The sequence below is a fragment of the Nerophis lumbriciformis genome, linkage group LG21, assembly GCF_033978685.3.
Source record: "Nerophis lumbriciformis linkage group LG21, RoL_Nlum_v2.1, whole genome shotgun sequence".
NCBI lineage: Eukaryota > Metazoa > Chordata > Actinopteri > Syngnathiformes > Syngnathidae > Nerophis > Nerophis lumbriciformis.
This window is the reverse complement of record NC_084568.2, coordinates 28,869,321-28,893,804: the sequence shown is the minus strand read 5'-3', so window position 1 is coordinate 28,893,804 and position 24,484 is coordinate 28,869,321. Positions and strand designations below refer to the sequence as shown.

Here is a 24,484-nt window from a genome sequence, read left to right as displayed (position 1 = left end):
CTATTTATTAACAAGCCAAAACAACAACAACGACAAGCTGAACTGTGCTTTATGCGCTGCTCTGCCAACACGCGCACACACACATAGGCTCAGTGGCCTAGTGGTTAGCGTGTCTGCCCTGAGATCGGTAGGTCGTGAGTTCAAACCCCGGCCGAGTCATACCAAAGACTATAGAGCCTGCTTGGCACTCAGCATCAAGGGTTGGAATTGGGGGTTAAATCACCAAAAATGATTCCCGGGCGCAGCCACTGCTGCTGCTCACTGCTCCCCTCACCTCCCAGGGAGTGATCAAGGGTGATGGGTCAAATGCAGAGAATAATTTCGCCACACCTAGTGTGTGTGTGACAAGCATTGGTACGTTAACTTTAGCTTTAACACAAAAGTTCCTTTGGTGCCCTCACAAACAATCCTTAACTTTAACAACCATATTGCTACAATAATAAACATTTCAAAAAATAAATCCATTTAGAGTACATTAACATATCGGAAAAGGTCCTCTGGTGAGGAGAGAAAGAAGGGGAAAAGGAGGGAGAAGAGGAAGGCGCCGCTGAGCGAGAGGTATTGCGTTCTCCTCCGCTATCAAATAAGTTTTTTTATTTTTTAGAAAATAAATGCTGTCGTACGAAGCCGGCGTCCACAATCGTGCAGGCACAAAATGCCTGCCAGCGGGACACAAAATGAAGGAGTGAAACATTCGTACACAGAGACATGGTCGGCACACAGAGGCATATTTGGCACCATTTATAAGTTCTCAAATAGAGGGGTTTGTAAATGGAGGTTGCACTGTATAAGAGACAGTCGATGCTGCAGTACGTATGTACAGTGGCAACTCACCTTTAGAGGGTTTAAAGATTAGAGCTGCTGTTGTTATGCTTCAAGTTGCAAGTCATGAGTTGGTCAAACGAAAGCCACAGTAAATCCCGCCCAAAACGTCTGCTCGTACTTGCTCGCATGACTGTACAACTAGAGATGGCCATGACTTTGCACTCCAAACATGGGAAGGAAGAAAGTGAGAGTAAAGGAAATTGCTGAGGAGAAGACCTGGATGATATTCATTGAATTCAAGAAAGAAATCATCAAAAACATGACTGGCGAAGCATTTGCGGGACGTTACAATGATGTCTTAATGGCGGACATTTAACCATGAAAATATTAAAAAGCTGCTGATGGTGTGTTTGACGACCAAGGTGAAGTTGTTTGTACCACTAGTGTGTTGTTTTTATTTGATCTAAGTGTTTTTTCCCCTTTTGCGTGTTCACATGGTGCTGTTTGGGCACAGCATATTTATCATATCGCCATCTGAGTCTGTTTCTGACCTTTATGCTTTTTACAATATCGGACTGCCGATATTATCGGCCGATAAATGCTTTAAAATGTGATATCGGAAATTATCGGTATCGGTTTCAAAGAGTAAAATGTATGACTTTTTAAAATGCCGCTCTGTACACGGACGTAGGGAGAAGTACAGAGCGCCAATAAACCTTAAAGGCACTGCCTTTGCGTGCCGGCCCAATCACATAATATCTACGGCTTTTCACACACACAAGTGGATGCAATGCATACTTGGTCAACAGCCATACAGGTCACACTGAGGGTGGCCATATAAACAACTTTAACACTGTTACAAATATGCGCCACACTGTGAACCCACACCAAACAAGAATGACAAACACATTTCGGGAGAACATCCGCACCGTAACACAAAATAAACACAACAGAACAAATACCCAGAACCCCTTGCAGCACTAACTCTTCCGGGACGCTACAATAGACACCCCCCGCTAACCTCCCACCTCAACCCCGCCCCCCCCAACCCCACCCACCTCAACCTCCTCATGCTCTCTCAGGGAGAGCATGTCCCAAATTCCAAGCTGCTGTTTTGAGGCATGTTAAAAGAAATAATGCACTTTGTGACTTCAATAATAAATATGGCAGTGTCATGTTGGCATTTTTTTCCATAACTTGAGTTGATTTATTTTGGAAAACCTTGTTACATTGTTTAATGCATCCAGCGGGGCATCACAACAAAATTAGGCATAATAATGTGTTAATTCCACGACTGTATATATCGTATCGGTTGATGTATCGGAATCGGTAATTAAGATTTGAACAATATCGGAATATCGGATATCGGCAAAAAAGTCATTATCGGACATCTCTACTTTTTACAGACTTTCCTGTATGTACCATCAACCTGCCAGGGAATTAACCTTTGGCTACAATCTGACACAAGGACATGTTTGGTTGTGCATTAACGTAACAAATACAGATATACAATATGTATGGAGCAATGGTGGCTTGCAGGTCACTTGCATTTTCATCTTGGGAACTCATTCAGTAACTTTTTGGACAAGATTGAGACTTTACAACAATATTCATTATTTGATCTTCTTTATGGGCTATTTTCGGTTTATAGCTGGATTGCGTGCAAATAATTTGTAACTTTAGTTTCGTAAACAATACTGTATTTTTATGGCTAAGTTAGAGCTTTGGAATGTAAACAAATGTGGGCGGATTGGGCTTTGAATTTGATTCCTGGGGTTAACAATTTCATTCAGATTAAAAACTATTCTCAATTCAAAATCAATGCTTTTTTTTTAATAACACTGGGTGCCAGTTCTATGATGAACTGCATTCTTCCATAAAATAGATAAACAGCTCTGATCAATTTCTATATTACTTCAAAGAAAACTGGTTTTGTTGAATAAAATTCTAGCCAAACATTTAATAAAGTCAGATACAAATAAGACAACAAGAGAAGTATCCAACACTTCTCTTTTCTAAAGTAAATGTTTACAGCAGATTTAGCTCATCTACATCAACAATGTGATTTGTCGGAGTGGCTCGAGAGGATAGATTCATAACAAAAAAAGGTGAAATAACTGAAAACATGTTTTATATTCTATTTTCTTCAAAATAGCCACCCTTTGCTCTGATTACTTTTTTGCTCACGCTTGGCATTCTCTCGATGGGCTTCAAGAGGTAGTCACCTGAAATGGTTTTCACTTCACAAGTGTGCTTGAAGCTCATCGAGAGAATGCCAAGAGTGTGCAAAACAGTAATCAGAGCAAAGGGTGGCTATTTTGAAGAAACTAGAATATAAAACATGTTTTCAGTTATTTCACTTTTTTTTGTTAAGTACATAACTCCACATGTGTTCATTCATAGTTTTGATGCCTTCAGTGACAATCTACAATGTAAATAGTCATGAAAATAAAGAAAACACATTGAATGAGAACAAGGTGTCCAAACTTTATTTATTTATTTTATTGATTTTTTTTTTTATTCGATTAAAAATCGTGACAAGTAAGAATCCCGATTCATCTGAAATTCTGTTTTTTTGACACCCCTAGCAGATTGATACCAACATCGACAGTATTGTACTAGGTATAGTATCAATACATGGTCTACAGTGATTAGATCGATATTTTTTATTAATTTTTTTTTTACCAACTCAATAAATAGGATAATTTTTGCTTTTATTTAGGTATGTTGCACAATTTGACTAAATTGGGAGTCTTTTAACCTTTCTGAAATGTTTCCATGATCATTTCTATGCCAAACAAAATATGGTGATACTGTACGTGTAGTTATTGCAGGAGGTATATAGTGTCGCTGTCTGGCCCCTCCAGTTACTTTTAGTCGAACATTCTATTTAAGTCCATGCAATCATAAATGTAATATTTGAATGACAGAGAGAGAGGATTTAGATTGACCAAATGATAGTACTTCTCAGTGTCTATTTCAGACAAGGCCCCATTTCAGCTGGCACTGACGTACAGCAGCCATTGATGCATCCAATTATGGCTGAAGAAATTAATGTGCGACATTTTCTGTTCCACCCTCATTACTAGCTGATTAAATATAGTCATTAGTAAGCAATGGCTCACCATTTCGCTTGGAAATGACTGCTGGTGGTGGATGGAGACAAGCAGAGGAGTGTAGCAAGTTAGGAGAGGAAGACAGAGGTGAACTTGATCATGTTTGTAGATAGGATCAGCCGAGCAAAGACAATAATTGACTTTGGATCAGTTTCCACACAGTTGTCAGATGGCTGCGCTCCATATTGGGTCTGAAAAGAACATTCTGACCATCTAATCAGCGATCAATCAACGTCTTATGGCTTTCCAAGGCACATTTAGCAGATGGCAATGTAAACGATGTGCACTAATACCATCACAGATGTGATCGCTCCACCAAGTCCTGGAGTTTGTAGCTTTCCCTGTAACTTTACCCCATCTGCATGCACTCTTTTTGATTATATCATACATTTTTCAACTATTTTAATCAAGTCGCAGAGTTTGGATCACAGTGTATAGTAAGGAGTAGATACTTCAAAGGTTTAGTGAGCCCTACTGGGAACACACTTTTGTGTGTCTGTAGCTTTAATGCTAATGAGCTGTGTCGTCTCTGACAAAGTGTGTCTCCAAGAAGCATTTGTCCAACATAGTAGACGCTAGGGATGTCCCGATCCGATATTTGGATCGGATCGGCCGCCGATATTTGCCAAAAAATGCGTATCGGCAAGGCATGGGAAAATGCCAATCCAGATCCAGTTAAAAAAAAACTCTGCTCCGTGTTTTCCAACGCACCTATTTAAATAATACATTCCACTTTTCTGCTGCTTCCGTTCCGCATTTTCCAGCACACCTTCAACACATCCACAGGTCTGTGGATTCTCACGCAGTTGCTTTTAGCTGTTGGCATTACACGACAGGCTCTTCTCACTCTTTCCTGTCTCTCCCTCTCACAGACAGCAAGCGCACCTTCTTACACACGTCACATACTGTCACGTCATACGTCACATACGTATACGTCCTCTCCCAGCAGAGAGGTAGCAGCATGGCTAACGTTAGCTGTGATGCTAGAGCAGCCGTGTGACCAACGCTCCCTCTAAGGTGCGCGCCTGTGCAATTGCGCACTGCTCAAACGTCCTCTGCGCATAGCAATTATATGCCACGCACAAAATCAAATAAAAAAATAAGCGCATAACAATTTTCGACACACGGACACGACAGAGAAAACAGTTTTCGTCATCATTGTTCAAATATTGTAACGTCTGTCGAGAAGCTTATCTCCATTCGGTGCCACACGTCCACACCATCAAAATGCCGAGGCAAACATTTCCAGATCAACACCGTATGAAAAAATTAGTGATTTTTTTAGTTGTGATTTCCTTCTCTGCATGAAAGTTTAAAAGTAGCATATATTAATGCAGTATGAAGAAAAATGTTTTAATGTAGACATGCAAGCCTTGAAAGAAAATTTTGAAAATCAAGACTACATTTCCTGCAAATGGGTGCATTTCTACCCTATATTTTAACTTTAGATTTATTCTCATATCAAACTCTTTTGGCTATCTTTTTGACACTTACATCCGGCGCCCCCCTCCACACCCTGGATTATAAATAATGTAAATAATTCAATGTGATTATCTTGTGTGATGACTGTATTATGATGATAGTATATATCTGATAGTATATATCTGTATCATGAATCAATTTAAGTGGACCCCGACTTAAACAAGTTGAAAAACGTATTCGGGTGTTACCATATAGTGGTCAATTGTACGGAATATGTACTTCACTGTGCAACCTACTAATAAAAGTCTCAATCAATCATTCAAAACACATAGAATCATCATACTGATGTGATTATATGCATCAAGTGTTCATTCAAGGCTGAGGCAAAATATTGAGATATATATCGTGTATCGCAATAAGACCTTAAAATATCGCAATATTAAAAAAAGGCCATATCGCCCAGCCCTAGTTTCAATGATGCCATTTCTGTTTGTCATGTACAATTTTGTCTATTTTGTGTTTATCCTTGAATAAACAGGTCAGTTTCTTGTTACCAACCATTGTGTATTATTCAAACTCCCCTAATTCAGCTGGCTAGAGTACTAAAACCCTTTTCAACATGATTCTGACAACTAAGTAGGCTAAATAACTTTAAACTTTAATACATGCTCGGATAGGCCAGTATCGGTCAGTGTCGGTATCGGTCAGTATCGGTATCGGATCGGAAGTGCAAAAACAATATCGGTATCGGATCGGACGTGCAAAAAACTGGATCGGGACATCCCTAGTAGACGCCACATATCACATAGAACAACGTAACATTCAGGATGGGGACAGGATGACACAAACTAGCATAGCTACATTTTGACAGCAACATTGGTGCCGTTGGTGCACTCACAAACAATCAGAAATCCTTAACAACCATATTGCTAGAATAACAAACATTTATAAAAGTAAAATCTTACTATATAACTTACATTTATAATCTTACATCAACATCTGTAAAAGAGGAGCTGGCGAGAAGGGAGCAAAGAGAGGGAGCGAAGGGAGAGATTGGCGGGAAGGGCCGTGCGAGTGTGTGCCTTGGAAGAGGCGCCGCTGTGAAATAAGTCTGCTTTGGCATATTTTTCCAGAAAAGTTGCACCACATCATGCCTTATTGTGAGTTTGTTGGGGTTTTCCTGTGTTTAGTGTTTCATTTCCTATCCTGGGCTCTTATTTTGGTGGCTCTTCCTGTTTTGTTGGTGTTTTCCCATAACCGCTTCAAGTCGGACCCTGAGCACCGACTCACGCACCTGTTACAACTATTTAGGTAGAGCCAGGACATTGTGTTTGTATTCACGCTTTTTCTGAGAGCGCAACTGTTTTGTTGCTCTTTAAGCATTCTGTTAGTTTACTTTGAAGGCTCCCGAGCGTTACATCAATGAATGTGCTCCTCGCAAATATGCCCCTTCCATTCCAAGCTGGTCTGCTTTCTTTTTAAGACTCATATTGAGTTAGCAAGATAGACAAAACTTGTCAAAAGGCTAAAAACACAGAAAACGCGCACACGCTGAAGCGCTGAGAAGTGACGAGTAGTGTACTGCGCAGAAAGTGACGTGGAAAAATGCTGCGCCCTGCTTTTTGCCTGCAGGCAAGACACAAAACGAATGAATGAGTGAGGCGTTGGTACACCCAGTCATAGTTCGCACACAGATGCCCATTTGGCTCAATCGGAAAGTTTGTAAATGGGGAAGTTTGTAAATCGAGGTTCCAATGTACAATACTTGCAGATGAAAATCAAAACAAGATATAACAACAGGACAGCACTGATCTTTAAATGTTACATTATCAAATGTATTAACACATCAAAGTACTGAAATTCGCTACTGTAGACCACTGGTATCCATTCCCAGGTACCTGGAATTGGTACCGTATCGGTTTAAATAGAAAATGTACCCAAATGAAATAAAAAATCGAAACTGAATAAGAGATTAAGTTTCACTTTTCACACAAGTGCAAGCAAACAAAAATAGTTCATGTTGTAAGTTAGGTCTGGAACATATTTTCAAAAGTCGGTTTGCTGCGTCTTCCACTTTTTGTCGGGTCCTTCCACAGCAGAATCACACAAGAAACCCTGCTGTTCCTCCCACTAAAATCTTTTCATCCCAAATGTGGCAATTTCACGCAACTTTGATGCCACAATTCATGTATTCAGGGCTACAAATATTGAAATGACTGTAAATACTGCATATGGATGTAGACAAAAGTATTTTTTTCACTAGCTGGATGCCAAATTCAATAAATGAATTAATTCATAAATCAGTTGTTAGTGCAGGTGTCTTTAAGTTCTCGCTCTCTCTCTCTCACTCACACACACACACACACACACACACACACACACACACACACACACACACACACACACACACACACACACACACACACACACACACACACACACAGCCTGAGTCATCAGCAGGCAAACAAGACTGAGCGTGAGCGGGCGTGACGGGAGGGAACTCCATGGGAGATCCTCCTCATTTGCATTTTATTCCTATTCCAGGAAAAGAAGAGAACAATGTCGTTCTTTGACAAACTTGTGTGGATTGGACTCATGCTGATGTGACAAATTATCAACATGTAACGAGACCAACAATTATGGGAGTCTCTCACAAACTGCACATGACAGCCTTTTCAGTAGTCCTATTAAAATCAGTTATGCAAAGAAGCATAAAAGGGAGAAACAGGCCTTATTTGTACTGTATATGTGAAACTCCCAAAAATTAAATATGGTGCAAAAAATCCCTCCTGTCAGCAATTCAACTTAAATGTGAAACTAATATGTGATATCAACTCCACATGCAAGTGAGATATGCCTTCATGTCATATCGTTTTGACGACCATGACTCACAGTTTTTGAAAAGCCCAAATCTTTGGAGATTTTCAATTTGAGGTTTTCATAAACTGTAAGCCATAATCGTCAAAATTACATCTAAAGATATACCTTAAATTGCATGTTAGCAGCCTATGTCATATACTAGTTTTACCTTGTAAATCTGATCGCTGGAATAAACCAACCTTTGCAGCATTGTAATGAAAGTATGCAAGATATGGGTTTATCAAGCATATATTATATTGATATCAATTAATTTTGTATTTTACAAACCCCGTTTCCATATGAGTTGGGAAATTGTGTTGGATGTAAATATAAACGGAATACAATGATTTCCAAATCCTTTTCAACCCATATTCAATTGAATGCACTACAAAGACAAGATATTTGATGTTCAAACTCATAAACTTTTTTTTTTTTTTGCGAATAATAATAATAAACTTAGAATTTCATGGCTGCAACACGTGCCAAAGTAGTTGGGAAAGGGCATGTTCACCACTGTGTTACATCAACTTTTCTTTTAACAACACTCAGTAAACGATTGGGAACTCCATCCATCCATTTTCTACCGCTTATTCCCTTTGGGGTCGCGGGGGGCGCTGGAGCCTATCTCAGCTACAATCGGGCGGAAGGCGGGGTACACCCTGGACAAGTCGCCACCTCATCGCAGGGCCAACACAGATAGACAGACAACATTCACACTCACATTCACACACTAGGGCCAATTTAGTGTTGCCAATCAACTTATGGAAACTAATTGCTGAAGCTTTGAAAGTGGAATTCTTTCCCATTCTTGTTTTATGTAGAGCTTCAGTCGTTCAACAGTCCGGGGTCTTCGCTGTCGTATTTTACGCTTCATAATGCGCCACACATTTTCGATGGGAGACAGGTCTGGACTGCAGGCGTGCCAGGAAAGTACCCACACTCTTTTTTTATGAAGCTACGCTGTTGTAACACGTGCTGAATGTGGCTTGGCATTGTCTTGCTGAAATAAGCAGGGGCGTCCATGAAAAAGACGGCGCTTAGATGGCAGCATATGTTGTTCCAAAACCTGTATGTACCTTTCAGCATTAATGGTGCCTTCACAGATGTGTAAGTTACCCATGCCTTGGACACTAATGCACCCCCATACCATCACAGGTGCTGGCTTTTGAACTTTGCGTCGATAACAGTCTGGATGGTTCTCTTCCCCTTTGGTCCGGATGACACAATGTCGAATATTTCCAAAAACAATTTGAAATGTGGACTCGTCAGACCACAGAACACTTTTCAACTTTGCATCAGTCCATCTTAGATGATCTCGGGCCCAGAGAAGCCGGCGGCGTTTCTGGATGTTGTTGATAAATGGCTTTCACTTTGCATTGTAGAGCTTTAACTTGCACTTACAGATGTAGCGACAAACTGTATTCAGTGACAGTGGTATTCTGAAGTGTTCCTGAGCCCATGTGGTGATATCCTTTAGAGATTGATGTCGGTTTTTGATACAGTGCCGTCTGAGGGATCGAACGTCACGGTCATTCAATGTTGGTTTCCGGCCATGCCGCTTACGTGGAGTGATTTCTCCAGATTCTCTGAACCTTTTGATGATATTATGGACCATAGATGTTGAAATCCCTAAATTTCTTGCAATTGCACTTTGAGAAACGTTGTTCTTAAACTGTTTGACTATTTGCTCACGCAGTTGTGGACAAAGGGGTGTACCTCGCCCCATCCTTTCTTGTGAAAGACTGAGCATTTTTTGGGAAGCTGTTTTTATACCCAATCATGGCACCCACCTGTTCCCAATTAGCCTGCACACCTGTGGGATGTTCCAAAAAAGTGTTTGATGAGCATTCCTCAACTTTATTAGTATTTATTGCCACCTTTCCCAACTTCTTTGTCACGTGTTGCTGGCATCAAATTCTAAAGTTAATGATTATTTGCAAAAAAAAAAAAGTTTATCAGTTTGAACATCAAATATGTTGTCTTTATAGCATATTCAACTGAATATGGGTTGAAAATTATTTGCAAATAATTGTATTCCGTTTATATTTACATCTAACATAATTTCCCAACTCATATGGAAACGGGGTTTGTACTTCTGAAAACAAAACTGTATTGCAACTAACAGTAATTGTGTAAAAGAACACAACAACGAATAAGTTCACCTTTATAATGGCGCAGACCATGCAGAATGAAATTCCAAGTCACTTAAAACATTGTCTTATGATTGTTTTAAAAACAATCTTCATAGACTAGGTATATGCAGTGTAGTCAATCTGGTCCTCAAAGAAAGATGGCAGACAGTTTCAAAACTACAAGTGGAAGTTTTGACTTTTATCCTGTAGGGGTCATAAATCATTGCAATGTTTTTACTACAAAAAAGATGGTGAAGGCTTAAAAAAAACCTACAAATTGCAATCCTGACCTGTGCCTGTAGGAGTCATAAATCCTTTTAAATCATGATTAAAAGTGTGTCGTTCATCTTAATGTATTTTGTACTAGACCAGTATATCTGTCATTGAACTGTATAAAAGTGTACTCTATTGAACTTTTGATATAACTTTTATTCTAACTGATCTCATTGTAAAGAAACATGAGAATAACTAATTTATTTGGGAGAAATAACCCAGCATTGCAGATAAAAAATGACCCAGTATTTGGGTTGAATATATGACCCATCTGGCTGGGTTAAATAAGAAACCAATCTTGCTGGGTTGAATTAACCCAACATTGGTTTGGTCCAATAGTTACCCAGCAGTTTCTAGAGTGTGCTAACAACGATTCCTCAAAAAGACTATCTGGTTCAGATGCTGAGCTGGTTGTTTCTCTAAAAAGCAATCTATTTAAGGGCAGACTGAACCTCAATGTTGGGTTCATCTTGAGAAACGCTTCTCTGCTGTAAATAGGCTTACTAATAGGTCTGTGCTCTTGTTGTATGACACATATCTGACTAATTGTGTTACTAAGAGTGTTTGTTTTTCATTTCAGTGGTGCTCTTCTGGTGCCTGCTGGACATTGTACCAATTAAGAATGAAAAGGGAGACGTGGTGCTGTTTCTGGCTTCATTTAAGGACATCACAGACATTAAAGCCAAAGCCATTCAAGAGGACAAGAAGGAAGGTCAGTCCATGCATTGAATGGAACATTGTACGGCCATTTCTTTGCTCAGGGAATGCATTGCATGAGGTGGAAAAACATATTTTGCATTTCCAACTTAGCCTTGAATCCTCCACATTATAATCCAATTTATCAGTGTAACTTCAGAAAATACTTCAAGAAATGAATACCTGATGACAGTGGGGCAAATTTACCAAGAGAAAGTGTGTGTGTGTGTGTGTGTTCCTTGCCTGCACGGCCCTAATTACTTTCTCATTAACACAAATAAATCAGAAGAGGAAGAAGCAACCCAAAGCAAAGTTATTTTTTGCGCGCCTAATATAAAAGCGTTTGATGGTAAAATAAAAGTGGCTGAAGCAGCAGGCGGGCAGACGAGAGACAAACACCTCAGCATAATGACTTGTTTGTCTGACAAGCTCGCTGAAATGAGACGATGCACAGTAAGGAGCATTTTCAGGTTCAAGTCACACCACAAATACATTGCAGTCCTGTGTGTGTGGCCCTGGATACTGTACTGTGTACATTTTGACATTCATATTTCCTACGTGTTCATACACAGTATGGGCCAAAAGTTTGGAAACACCTTCTCATTCAATGTGTTTTCTTTATTTTCATGACTATTTACATTGTTCATTGTCACTGAAGGCATCAAAACTATGAATGAACACATGTGGAGTTATGTACTTAACAAAAAAAGGTGAAATAACTGAAAACATGTTTTATATTCTAGTTTCTTCTGATTACTGTTTTGCTTCAGTGACAATCTACAATGTAAATAGTCATGAAAATAAAGAAAACACATTGAAATGAGAAGGTGTGTCCCAACTTTTGGCCTGTACTGTACATTAACAAGTGTTTTTAATATGGAAAACATGGAGTAACTACCATGTACAGTAGGTTTTATTTTTGTACTCAGTGGATAGTCATTATTGTCATTTAAGAAAGAAACACCACCAAAAGGCTACCTTATTGTCCACAAGTTGCAGACATTCTCTGTGTATGTTTTACGCTTGAAAATTGCTCCTCCATCCTAAACATTCATTTATGGTCCAACACATTTACTTCCACACAACAGTTGAGCGCCAACAATAGCGGTAATTTGAGAGATTGTCATCGCACTTCAACATCTCTAATATGTAAATTCTGCCTCTTTGCTCGACCAGTATTGCAAATGAAATTATATTCCTAATTGTCTTATCCTGGATAAATAATGGTTATATAAATGTATACATACATGTCAACCAGGAGGTAAACCTTTTAATACTTCATGACCCAGAAGGCTTAATGCTGTAGACAGGAACTAAAAGCAGGTTTGAGCTACGCGGGAGGACGACAATTGCGTCGTTTGACCAATAAAGAATTGAAGAAACATATAAACGTTTGTCCAAAATGTGCAAGGAAATTGCGGGCGCGCACATAATTTGTGGAAATGTAAATTCTGGAGGGACTGATTCATGCACAAAACAGCATGGACAACAAACATTTGACATTCCTAAACTTGACCTTTTCTAGAAATGATTAAATAAATGGCTAGAATTTTAAAGTTGTTAGGCCTATTTACAGTCCAAAAACTGACCCTGACATGTTGTAGTCCAATCACTATTCAGCACAGTAGCATACATAAAGGTGAAAGGCGGGGCGTCCAAACATTTGTATATGGTTTATTCCAACAATTAGGTGTACTGTAGAAGATGAAACCTATATATGACACATGCTCATCACATGCAACTTTTGATATCATGTATTGCTTACAGCTTATGAAAACCTCAGAAAATGTTGGGTTTTCAAAAACATGAACATGAAAATGATAAATACAACCTTAACATGTGTCACTTTGCATGCATAGAGTTTATATCACATTATAATTTCACATTTAAAGTTGAACTGCTGACATGAATAGACTTTTACAGTGTTGAAAATATTGTATGTAGAAAGCTTTTTTTGTTACTGTAAAGTGATGCCAAATGACCATTTTCTGCCAACTCGACAGTATGAAAGTTAGCTTGCTGGTGTGCCTTCGCAAAGTCTCAACTCTAATTTGTCAACTCCCTCCATTCTATTTCTCGTAGAGCAGGGGTGTCAAACTCAAATACAGAGTGGGCCAAAATTTAAAACTGAACAAAGCCGCGGGCCAAGGTTGAACAAATGAACCTTTTAATAGGGACCCAAACAAGTTTTGCATTGAATATTGAACAAGCAAGGCTTATATAACTTTATAGTGACATGCAAAATCGAGTTTCAAATAATAATAATAATAGTTAAAAAATATCAATGGCATATCAAATAAAATTTAAATACAAATTTAATGCCTCTTTTCTATTTGCAGCCTTCTGAGGTAAATATCAACATTAACTTTTTCCACAGGCTAATAAAAATAACAATGAATAAACCAACCATTCAGGACTTTAAACTGCTCAGTTTGCAACACACTGATCTAATCTGATGTGCCCAAGCCAGATACCTGCCATCTTTTCTTGGATGCTAGTTCATTAATGTCGGGGCTCAGGCTTTGAGCTGAGGCATCTTTCATTATCGAACGAAGTTGTTCATCAGTCATTATACCTCGTAGTCCACCCGGACCACAGTTTTGGGGGCATGCTTTAAAGGCACTGCGTTTATCGTCCTCCACGAGCTGAGTCACGTCTGCTTTTCATCCATTCCAACAACGTGCCGTCCTGAATACAAAACATGTGTGACTTCAGCACACACATACACATGTAAATGCAATGCATACTTGGCCAACAGCGATACAGGTTACACTGACGGTGCCCGTATAAATAACTTTAACACTGTTACAAATATGTGCCACACTGTGAATCCACACCAAACAAGAATGACAAACACATTTCGGGAGAACATCCGCACCGTAACACAACATAAACACAACAAAACAAATACCCAGAATCCCATGCAGCCCTAACTCTTCCGGGCTGCAATATACACCCCCGCTACCACCAACCTCCCCCCCCCCCTCCTCTCCGTGCGTCGGTTGAGGCGGGCGGGGTTGAGGGGGGCGGGGTTTGGTGGTAGCGGGGGTGTATATTGCAGCCCGGAAGAGTTAGGGCTGCATGGGATTCTGGGTATTTGTTTTGTTGTGTTTATGTTGTGTTACGGTGCGGATGTTCTCCCGAAATGTGTTTGTCATTCTTGTTTGGTGTGGATTCAGTGTGGCGCATATTTCTAACAGTGTTAAAGTTATTTGTACGGGCACCGTCAGTGTAACCTGTATCGCTGTTGGCCAAGTATGCGTTGCATTCACGTGTGTACATGCTGAAGCCGCACATATTATGTGACTGGGCCAGCATTCACTGGACTGGGTGAAAAGCGGACGTGACGATTTTTGGAAGGGGCACTGAAATTGAGAGTCTCCCGGGAGGGTTGGCAAGCATGAGAATTAGCAGTGAATGCGGTGTTACTGCGGCACCGCCGCTGAAAATAATCGGCGGGCCAGCTCTAGTGTTAATTTTAATATCGCCTCAAGGGCCAAGTGAAATTACACGGCGGGCCAAATTTGGCACGCGGGCCAGAGTTTGACACCCATTTCGTAGAGTATTACCGTACATTCCTTACATGGCAGCCACCGCCCTCATATATCTACCCTATATATGCTATGCGCACCCAGCCCCCCCCCCCACATCCCCATAAGAGCGTGTACAAAAGCAGAGGGATATTCATTAGGTCTAAAAATAAAGCATTTCTCCGTTTCTGCATCGCTCCTGCCGCGTCGCGTCCCCCAAGGCTGTGGCACTTTATGAATGGGTCCTGTCTTCCTGCCTCACCTGGGGGTCCGTTGGTGTTCACTGGCGCGCCGGAGAAAGCAGGCGCTTTTCGAAAGGACACTCAAAAGCAGTTATCACTTCTATTCCTTGCTTTGTTATTGCCGTTATCTGCCCTTAAGCCAATCTGGACCAGAAGAGTCCTTTCCGGTGGCTTCCGAGCGCCTGCTGGCAGTAACTCTCATTCTATTATCCAAGTTGCACTCCTGAACACATCACTCTTCCACTAGCTACCTCACACTCACACACACACACACACACACACACACACACACACACACACACACACACACACACACACACACTGCCACCTCAGCAGCAGCAATTTACCATGACAAATCTATCACAGTTTACTTAAGTGCCTCCGCCCAACATTGCTCTGCCTTGTTGGAGAACATGTTCATCAATCATTACCTTAGGCAGAGCAATGGGACTGTATCAAAAACCAGAACCAAAGTTATTGGACACTAGCAAATGGGTGAAGAACATAAACAAGATGCGTGTTTGCAAAGGAAAGATCGCTTATCCACTTGCGTATGTTTTGCAGCACAAACAAATCAGATTTTCCTGTAGGAAGTCATCTGTTCCAGTGTCAAACAGGGAATATTTCAATGATTCATGGCCATTCAAGTGTAACGCAAAGTGGACATGTTTAGTGATGAAAGGAGAAAGGCATTGTCAAAAGAAGTGAACCACTTTGAAACAGTCTATCTTCAATAATAGGCTGCACCATGACAGATCAAAGTTGTAATAGTAATATGTTGTCCTGCTCCTAGTTCTAAAATATTTGTCAACAAGCCTGCTAGCCACAAACGTCTTACTGCAAGACAACTTTGCTAACCGTACTGAATAATAACAAGATGAATATACTGTTTTATTACTTTCTCCATGTGTGTCACAAAGTGGCACTTCTAGCAGACTCAGGGCCTGGTCTATTGAAGGTTTACGTGCAAACTTGATAGTGCACGCAAAGCTGATCTACTAAGTTTGTGTCTCTCAACACCAAACCAGAACCAAAACAGCCATTAAACTTGTTGCTTTTATGATAGGAGAGTTCCGTTTGAAGGTTAGGTTTTGTTTTTATGAAATCGCATTGTGCTTTTGATTGAAACTGTTGCACGCGACCAGTCATCCTCTCAGGGAGTAAAACACACTGGTCAATTCCAAGTTATTTTGGATGACATATGTTGAGTAAAAAGGACCCCAGAGACAGAATGGCACAATACCAAGTTTTACTGAAGCTTCAGGAGACCAGCCCTTACAATGCAACCATAACATGAGCAAGCGAGGTCGAAATCCAAACAAAAAGAGTCAGCTTATGTAGAGCCAAAACAGCCCCTCTTGCCCAGAAAGGAGCATGGCTGCTTCTTCAAAACAGATAAGAAACTGGCCAAAACAGCTCTGTGAGCCTACAAACAGGAGCCCTTAAAACAAAACAAAGAGTTTACTTGCGGACATAAGATAAAGGCAAGGAGGTCACGAGAAGACACACTACATGGGAAAATACTAGCTGATTTAAACATGACTATGGATTAAAAAGAACACTTAAAAATATCTCATTCTCACAAAACGTTGTTAGAATAGGATGTAAACAAAGTATACACACTTCTTTCGGCCCCATTATAACTTCCATTCGTAACAGGCTCTAATCCTGCTATGTTACTATGCGAACATATTGTGTTGTTGTGATTGTGCCCCTTAAACCACCAGATGTCACCAGAAAATACATTAACATAATTCTCAGAGCTTTGATGAGCGTAAATGAGTAAAACTGCTATTGAACTGCTGAAATGCGATGAAAGAGATCTTGGGCAGTTATATACAACATGGCAGATGTTTATAAAAATCACTTGAGCAAGCTTAGGCCACGTCCACACGGACACGAACAGTTTCCAAAATGCATATCTGGGGTTGAAAGGATCTCCATCTACACCAGTGTAGTTTCAGAACTGTCTATGTCTACAGGAAAACCCATACACCAGCTGTCATGCATATTCTGACTAATTAGAAGCCTGGAAAAGCAGCCTCAGCTGGCACCTCTGTTCTTATTTGACATGTATATTATCTGCACTTACACAGAGTCCTGGGAAGATCATGAATCTTTTTTTAGTGTTTAAAGTACTGAAAACTTGTGGACTCTAGAGATGCGCGGTTTGCGGGCACAACCGCGGAGTCCGCGGATTATCCGCGGATCGGGCGGATGAAATTAAAAAAAATTAGATTTTATCCGCGGGTCGGGTCGGGTCGGGCGGTTGAAATAAAAAAAAATTAGATTTTAAATAGATTCAGGCGGGTGGCAGTTAAACCAATTCGGAAATATATATACATAGTTAAATGTTGTTACCCACATACGAAAAACGAGCAGGCACCTGCTGCATATGCCACAACAGAAAACACTTTTACTGAGCGGAGAAGGGACGCCTCGCCGGGGCCCGGGACCGAGGCCCCTTCCCCGAGAGGGCCCCACCGGGAGCCGTAGCTGAGGCGATCTGCGAGAAGGGCCCGACGCACGTCCAGGGTCACCACCGCGCCCACCGCACCGACACCCCGCCTCGTCCGCCTTCGCCGCGGCCGGCGTCACGCGCAGCAGGTAAGCAGCTTACCTGCCCGCCACCCCCGTGGCCGGGGGCTCGTAACAGGGGTCACTCCGCGCGCTCCGCCCGCGCAGCTTACCTGCCCGCCACCCCTGTTGCCGGGGGCGCGTAACAGGGGTCACTCCGCGCGCAGTGCGCTCACGAAAGGGGTGGGGCTCACCCTGGTTGATATAGACAGCAGGACGGTGGCCATGGAAGTCGGAACCCGCTAAGGAGTGTGTAACAACCCACCTGCCGAATCAACTAGCCCTGAAAATGGATGGCGCTGGAGCGTCAGGCCCATACCCGGCCGTCGCCGGCAGCGAGACGCGCTTGGAGGTGCGCTCAGCGCGGCTCCCATATGATTGCGCACTGGTGTGCGTCTGGGTCGTGACAGCGTGGCACGCGAATGTCTGTGCTGCATTGGATCAGTCTCCTTTCTTTAACAGGCAAAAGCTTTATAACCTCACTAATGCCTTGCATCATCTATATTAGATATATAACAACGGGCGGGTGCGGGCGGGTGCGGTTCTGATCAAATGTTACATCGGGTGGATGGCGGATGGTTGACGACTTTCTGATGCGGTTGCGGATGAAATAATTGCCTATCCGCGCATCTCTAGTGGACTCAGAACACATTTAATCAGCAACATGGTGATATTATTGTACCCATCCATCCATTGTCTACCGCTTGTCCCTTTCGGGGTCTCGGGGGGTGCTGGAGCCTATCTCAGCTGCATTCGGGCGGAAGGCGGTGTACACCCTGGACAAGTCGTTGTATGTTTTTTCTAAAATCAGCGCACACTAACAAGGAGCCGAGGAAACCTCTTGAATGTTTAAGTGCCTAAAGCGCGTGGAATTATAACGGATATGGATATGGTCACGACCTGTCATGTCAGGGCTGACATGTTCTTTTGTTTCTTCATTTTCTGTATTTGTTTCCTGTCTAACGCTTTTATTTCTGTTCACTTCCTGTCTGGCCTGAGTGCCGTTTCCCTCACCTCCCCCTGACTGGTAAACTGAGCACACCTGTTCGTCGTTGCCAATCAGGCTTCCATAGAAGCCAGCCTGCCATTCAGTCAGTGCTGGAAGATTGCATTAGTGACTGTTAGCTGCTTGCTGTGTGTGCCAAGGCTCATCCTTAGCTTACAATAATTCAATATTTGTCTTACCTAAATTTCTTCCTCCTGTCTCCTGCAACAACAGCAGCCATGCTTGAGCCTGACAAATATAGTCATGTGCAACAAAGTGTATATTGTCTTGGGCATCACTACACACCAACAAGGAGGAAGGACACATCATGTTTTTCTTTTAGTCGCTCGGGCACGGTCATCAACACAAATGGAAGCAACACACGAAAGTTAACTTCATGATCAGTCTTTAAAAACATGAGATACTGTTGCACCTTTCTTCTGACACAGAGCAAAAAGTTTTGCTTGTCAAAGTTGTCCCATCAGCAGGAGGTCCGACAGCGATCGTATCCGAAACAGCTGACTGTCGTGTCGCAAAGCACATTTTGATGCGTCCTTTTGATCAATATTGAGTGAAAATAAGTAGCATGTTTACGTTCAAAACGTACAGTAAGTCTTATTAAAAAGTGTGAACGCAAAGTTTGGGAAATCTTCTCCTTGGCCAGCCTTTGCAAAAGTCTGCCTTTTTGAGGACAAAAGTATTCATTTTTGAGGACAAAAGTATGCTTTTTGAGGACAAAAATTTGCTTTTTGAGGACAAAAGTCTGCCTTTTTGAGGACAAAAGGATGCATTTTTAAGGACAAAAGTATGCGTTTTCGAGGACAAAAGGATGCATTTTTGAGGACAAAAGTCTGCCTTTTTGAGGACAAAAGGATGTATTTTTAAGGACAAAAGTATGCGTTTTCGAGGACAAAAGGATGCATTTTTGAGGACAAAATAATGTATTTTTGTAGGCCAAATGTATGCATTTTTGAGGACAAAAGTTTGCATTTTTGAGGACAAAAGTATGTGTTTTTAAAAACAAAATTATGTGTTTTTGAGGACACAAGTATGCGTTTTTGAGGACAAAAGGATGCTTTATTTAAGAACAAAAGGATGCGTTTTGGGAACAAAAGTATGCTTTTTTAAGGACAAAAATATGGGTATTTGAGAACAAAAGTATGCTTTTTTTAAGGACAAAAGTACGTGTTTTTGAGGACAAAAGTATGCATTTTTGAGGACAAAAGTATGCATTTTTGAGGACAAAAGTATGCGTTTTTGAGGACAAAAGTATGCTTTTTTGAGGACAAAGCTATGCATTTTTGAGGACGAAATAATGAATTTTTTTGAGGACAAAAGTATGTGTTTTTGAGGACGAAAGTATGCGTTTTTGAGGACAAAAGTATGTGTTTTTGATGACAAAAGTATGCGTTTTTGAGGACAAAAGTATGCGTTTTTGAGGACGAAAGTATGCGTTTTTGAGGACAAAAGTATACTTTTTTAAAGAACAACAGGATGCGTTTTTGAGGACAAAATTATGCTTTGAGGACATAAGTATGCTTTTTTTAAGTATAAAAGTGTGCATTTTTGAGAACAAAAGTATGCTTTTTTTAACAACAAAAGGTTGCGTTTTTAAGGACACAATTATGCATTGAGGACAAAAGTATGCTTTTTTTGAGGACAAAAGTATGCTTTTCTTGAAGACAAAAGTACGTGTTTTTGAGGACAAAAGTATGCATTTTTGAGGACAAAAGTATGCATTTTTGAGGACAAAAGTATGCGTTTTTGAGGACAAAAGTATGCTTTTTTGAGGACAAAGCTATGCATTTTTGAGGACGAAATAATTAATTTTTTTGAGGACAAAAGTATGTGTTTTTGAGGACGAAAGTATGCGTTTTTGAGGACAAAAGTATGTGTTTTTGATGACAAAAGTATGCGTTTTTGAGGACAAAAGTATGCGTTTTTGAGGACGAAAGTATGCGTTTTTGAGGACAAAAGTATACTTTTTTAAAGAACAACAGGATGCGTTTTTGAGGACAAAATTATGCTTTGAGGACATAAGTATGCTTTTTTTAAGTATAAAAGTGTGCATTTTTGAGAACAAAAGTATGCTTTTTTTAACAACAAAAGGTTGCGTTTTTAAGGACACAATTATGCATTGAGGACAAAAGTATGCTTTTTTTGAGGACAAAAGTATGCTTTTCTTGAAGACAAAAGTACGTGTTTTTGAGGACAAAAGTATGCATTTTTGAGGACAAAAGTATGCATTTTTGAGGACAAAAGTATGCGTTTTTGAGGACAAAAGTATGCTTTTTTGAGGACAAAGCTATGCATTTTTGAGGACGAAATAATGAATTTTTTTGAGGACAAAAGTATGTGTTTTTGAGGACGAAAGTATGCGTTTTTGAGGACAAAAGTATGTGTTTTTGATGACAAAAGTATGCGTTTTTGAGGACAAAAGTATGCGTTTTTGAGGACGAAAGTATGCGTTTTTGAGGACAAAAGTATACTTTTTTAAAGAACAACAGGATGCGTTTTTGAGGACAACATTATGCTTTGAGGACATAAGTATGCTTTTTTTAAGTATAAAAGTGTGCATTTTTGAGAACAAAAGTATGCTTTTTTTAACAACAAAAGGTTGCGTTTTTAAGGACACAATTATGCATTGAGGACAAAAGTATGCGTTTTTGAGGACAAAAGTATGCGTTTTGGAGGACAAAATTATGCTTTAAGGACAAAAGTATGCGTTTTGGAGGACAAAATTATGCTTTAAGGACAAAAGTATGCTTTTTTTTAAGGACAAAAGTATGCATTTTTGAGAACAAAATTATGCTTTTTTTAACAACAAAAGGTTGCATTTTTGAGGACAAAATTATGCATTGAGGACAAAAATATGCTTTTTTTTTAGGACAAAAGTATGCGTTTTTGAGGACAAAAGTATGCTTCGAGGACAAAAGTATGCTTTTTTTAAAGACAAAAGTATGCGTATTTGAAAACAAAAGTATGCTTTTTTTGAGGACAAAAGTATGCGTTTTTGAGGACGAAAGTATGCGTTTTTGAGGACAAAAGTATGCGTTTTTGAGGACAAAGGTATGCGTTTTTGAGAACATAAGTATGCTTTTTTTAAACAACAAAATGTTGCTTTTTTGAAGACAAAAGTATGCTTTTTTTAAGGACAAAAGTATGCTTTTTTTTAAGACAAAAGTATGCGTATTTCAGAACAAAAGTATGCTTTTCTTAAGGACAAAAGTATGTGTTTTTGAGGACAAAAATATGCATTTTTGAGGACAAAATAATGAATTATTTTGAGGACAAAATTGTGTGTTTTTGAAGACAAAAGTATGCATTTTTGAGGACGAAAGTATGCGTTTTTGAGGACAAACGTATGCGTTTTTGAGGACAAACGTATGCGTTTTTGAAGACAAAGGTATGCGTTTTTGAGGACAAAAGTATGCGTTTTTGAGGACAAAAGTATGCGTTTTTGAGGACAAAAGTATGCGTTTTTGAGGACAAAAGTATGTGTTTTTGAGGACAAAAGTATGCGTTTTTGAGGACAAAGGTATGCGTTTTTGAGGACAAGAGTATGCTTTTTTTAAGAACAACAGGATGCGTTATTGAGGACAAAATTATGCTTTGAGGACAAAAGTATGTTTTTTTAAGGACAAAAGTATGCATTTTTGAGAACAAAAGTATGCTTTTTTTAACAACAAAAGGTTGCGTTTTTGAGGACAAAATTATGCATTGAGGACAAAAGTATGCTATTTTTTAGGACAAAAGTATGCGTTTTTGAGGACAAAAGTATGCTTTGAGGACAAAAATATGCGCTTTTGAGGACAAAAGTATGCGTTTTTGAGGACAAAAGTATGCGTTTTTAGGACAAAAGTTTGCGTTTTTGAGGACAAAAGTATACGTTTTTGAGGACAAAATTATGTGTTTTGGAGGACAAAATTATGCGTTTTGGAGGACAAAAGTATGCGTTTTGGAGGACAAAACTATGCGTTTTTGAGGACAAAAGTATGCTTTTTCTAAGAGCAAAATGATGCATTTTTGAGGACAAAATTATGCTTTTAGGACAAAAGTATGCGTATTAGAGAAGAAATGTATGATTTTTTTAGGGACAAAAGTAAACGTTCTTGAGGACAAAAGGATGCATTTTTGAGGACAAATGTATGCGTTTTTGAAGACAAAAGTATGCATTTTTGAGGACAAAATAATGAATTTTGGGAGGACAAAAGAAGGCAATTTTTGAGGACAAAAATATGCGTTTTCGAGGACAAAAGAATGTGTTTTTTAGGACAAAAGAATGCATTTTTGAGGACAAAATAATGTTTTTTTAAAGGACTAAAGTATGCGTATTTGAGAACAAAAGTATGCTTTTTTAAGGACAAAAGTATGCATTTTTGATGACAAAAGTATGCGTTTTTGAGGACAAAAGTATGCGTTTTTGATGACAAAAGTATGCGTTTTTGAGGACAAATGTGTGCGTTTTTGAGGACAAAAATATGCATTTTTGAGGACAAAAGTATGTGTTTTTGAGGACAAAAGTATGCGTTTGCGTGTGGACAAGAGGCCGAAACGCAGAGATAAGTATGCGTTTATTAAGCATCCGTGTTGGTGTGGACATGGCCTTACTTACCTAAACTTGACCAAGCCCTGACTGTCCTCTCACTCATTTCATCTCAGTAGGCACTGCAAAAATACTATTTGTTTGTCTGTATGTCGACTGTATCAAAATCAATCATGTCATGCATGTAATTACACAACCTCAAATATTCCACTTATTTTTAGAAATATTGCATATTTTGTTTTTTCACATTTTTGACAAACGGCCATATAACATCAACTATAAAAAATATTAAAAGCTTTATATCAATAGATAGATCTGAAGTTGAAAATAAATGATTAATTGCTAATGTAGGACACCTTTTGTAAGTGTGTTTAGTCAATCTTAAGGTTGCACAAGGGGTTAATGAGCAATCCATTTCGTGCAAAATATATGCTGATGATCGGAATGCCGTCAACTCCGGGAGGAGCAGATGCAAATGTAATCATTTAGCACTGATTTATCAAGGCTAAAATTGTTTGAAATGTGCGTGTAAACTGTCACAATGATGCAGAACTGGCTGTGAGAAAAGAGGCAATCGTGCTGCAAACACAGAAAATCCTCTGTCCTACGTGTGTGTGTCATCATATTCAGGTAGGAAATAGGAGATACATCATACCTCCTATGTAAAAGAAGTACCAGCAACATGCATTTTCATGCATTCTGGGATCATTGCAGGCGCACCATGGCAACACCGGCGCCTCCCATCGCAACACCGGTGCCTCCAAGAGTGCACCTTCGGCGTGCTAAAAATAGGCTATTTTGTCCAGATTGCACTTCTACAGAAAAGGTGGTGTGTACTGCACATTCCACAACATAACAAAACAGCACTGTTTGGTTGGAGCATATGATGTCAGGAATGTGGAGGTAAATGAGTGTCTCCATGGTGACAGCCGGTCTGCACCACTTTTGCACTTGCTATCAATTGCCCACTATTAGCACATACAATGTAATAGTTTGCACACGCTGTTGAGTACTTATTTGGATCTTAGTAGATCAGGCCCTAAATGCTCTGTGTTCTAGTTGCGTGACAATGTTCATTTCTGTGTCTATGTTTGTTGTACGTGTGTTTGTGCTTGTAGAGCGGCGGCGTGGCAGGATGAAGACCGGGTCTCCGTTCAGCTCGGCTCGCATGCGCAGCAGCACGGTGCTCTACCACGTGTCTGGACACCTCCACAGCCGAGAGAAGAGCAAAATCAAGCTCAACAAGGTTCATCCAAGCACTGGAACTACACTACTGTATACAAACCAAAAAACCGTAGGGCAGGAAGTGACTACATAAAGTACAGTTGTCCCTCGCCGCAT

General features: G+C 40.0%; 1 protein-coding gene across 1 annotated transcript in view; it reads left to right on the top strand.

Moving 5' to 3' along the window:
* Positions 1-24,484, top strand: part of kcnh8 (potassium voltage-gated channel, subfamily H (eag-related), member 8) — a 154,871-nt gene that overhangs the window by 53,335 nt on the left and 77,052 nt on the right. Inside the window, exons 3-4 of the mRNA XM_061982496.2 lie at positions 11,148-11,279; positions 24,262-24,389. Of these exons, the coding sequence (XP_061838480.2) occupies positions 11,148-11,279; positions 24,262-24,389 (260 nt within the window). The remainder of the gene's footprint in view (positions 1-11,147; positions 11,280-24,261; positions 24,390-24,484) is intronic.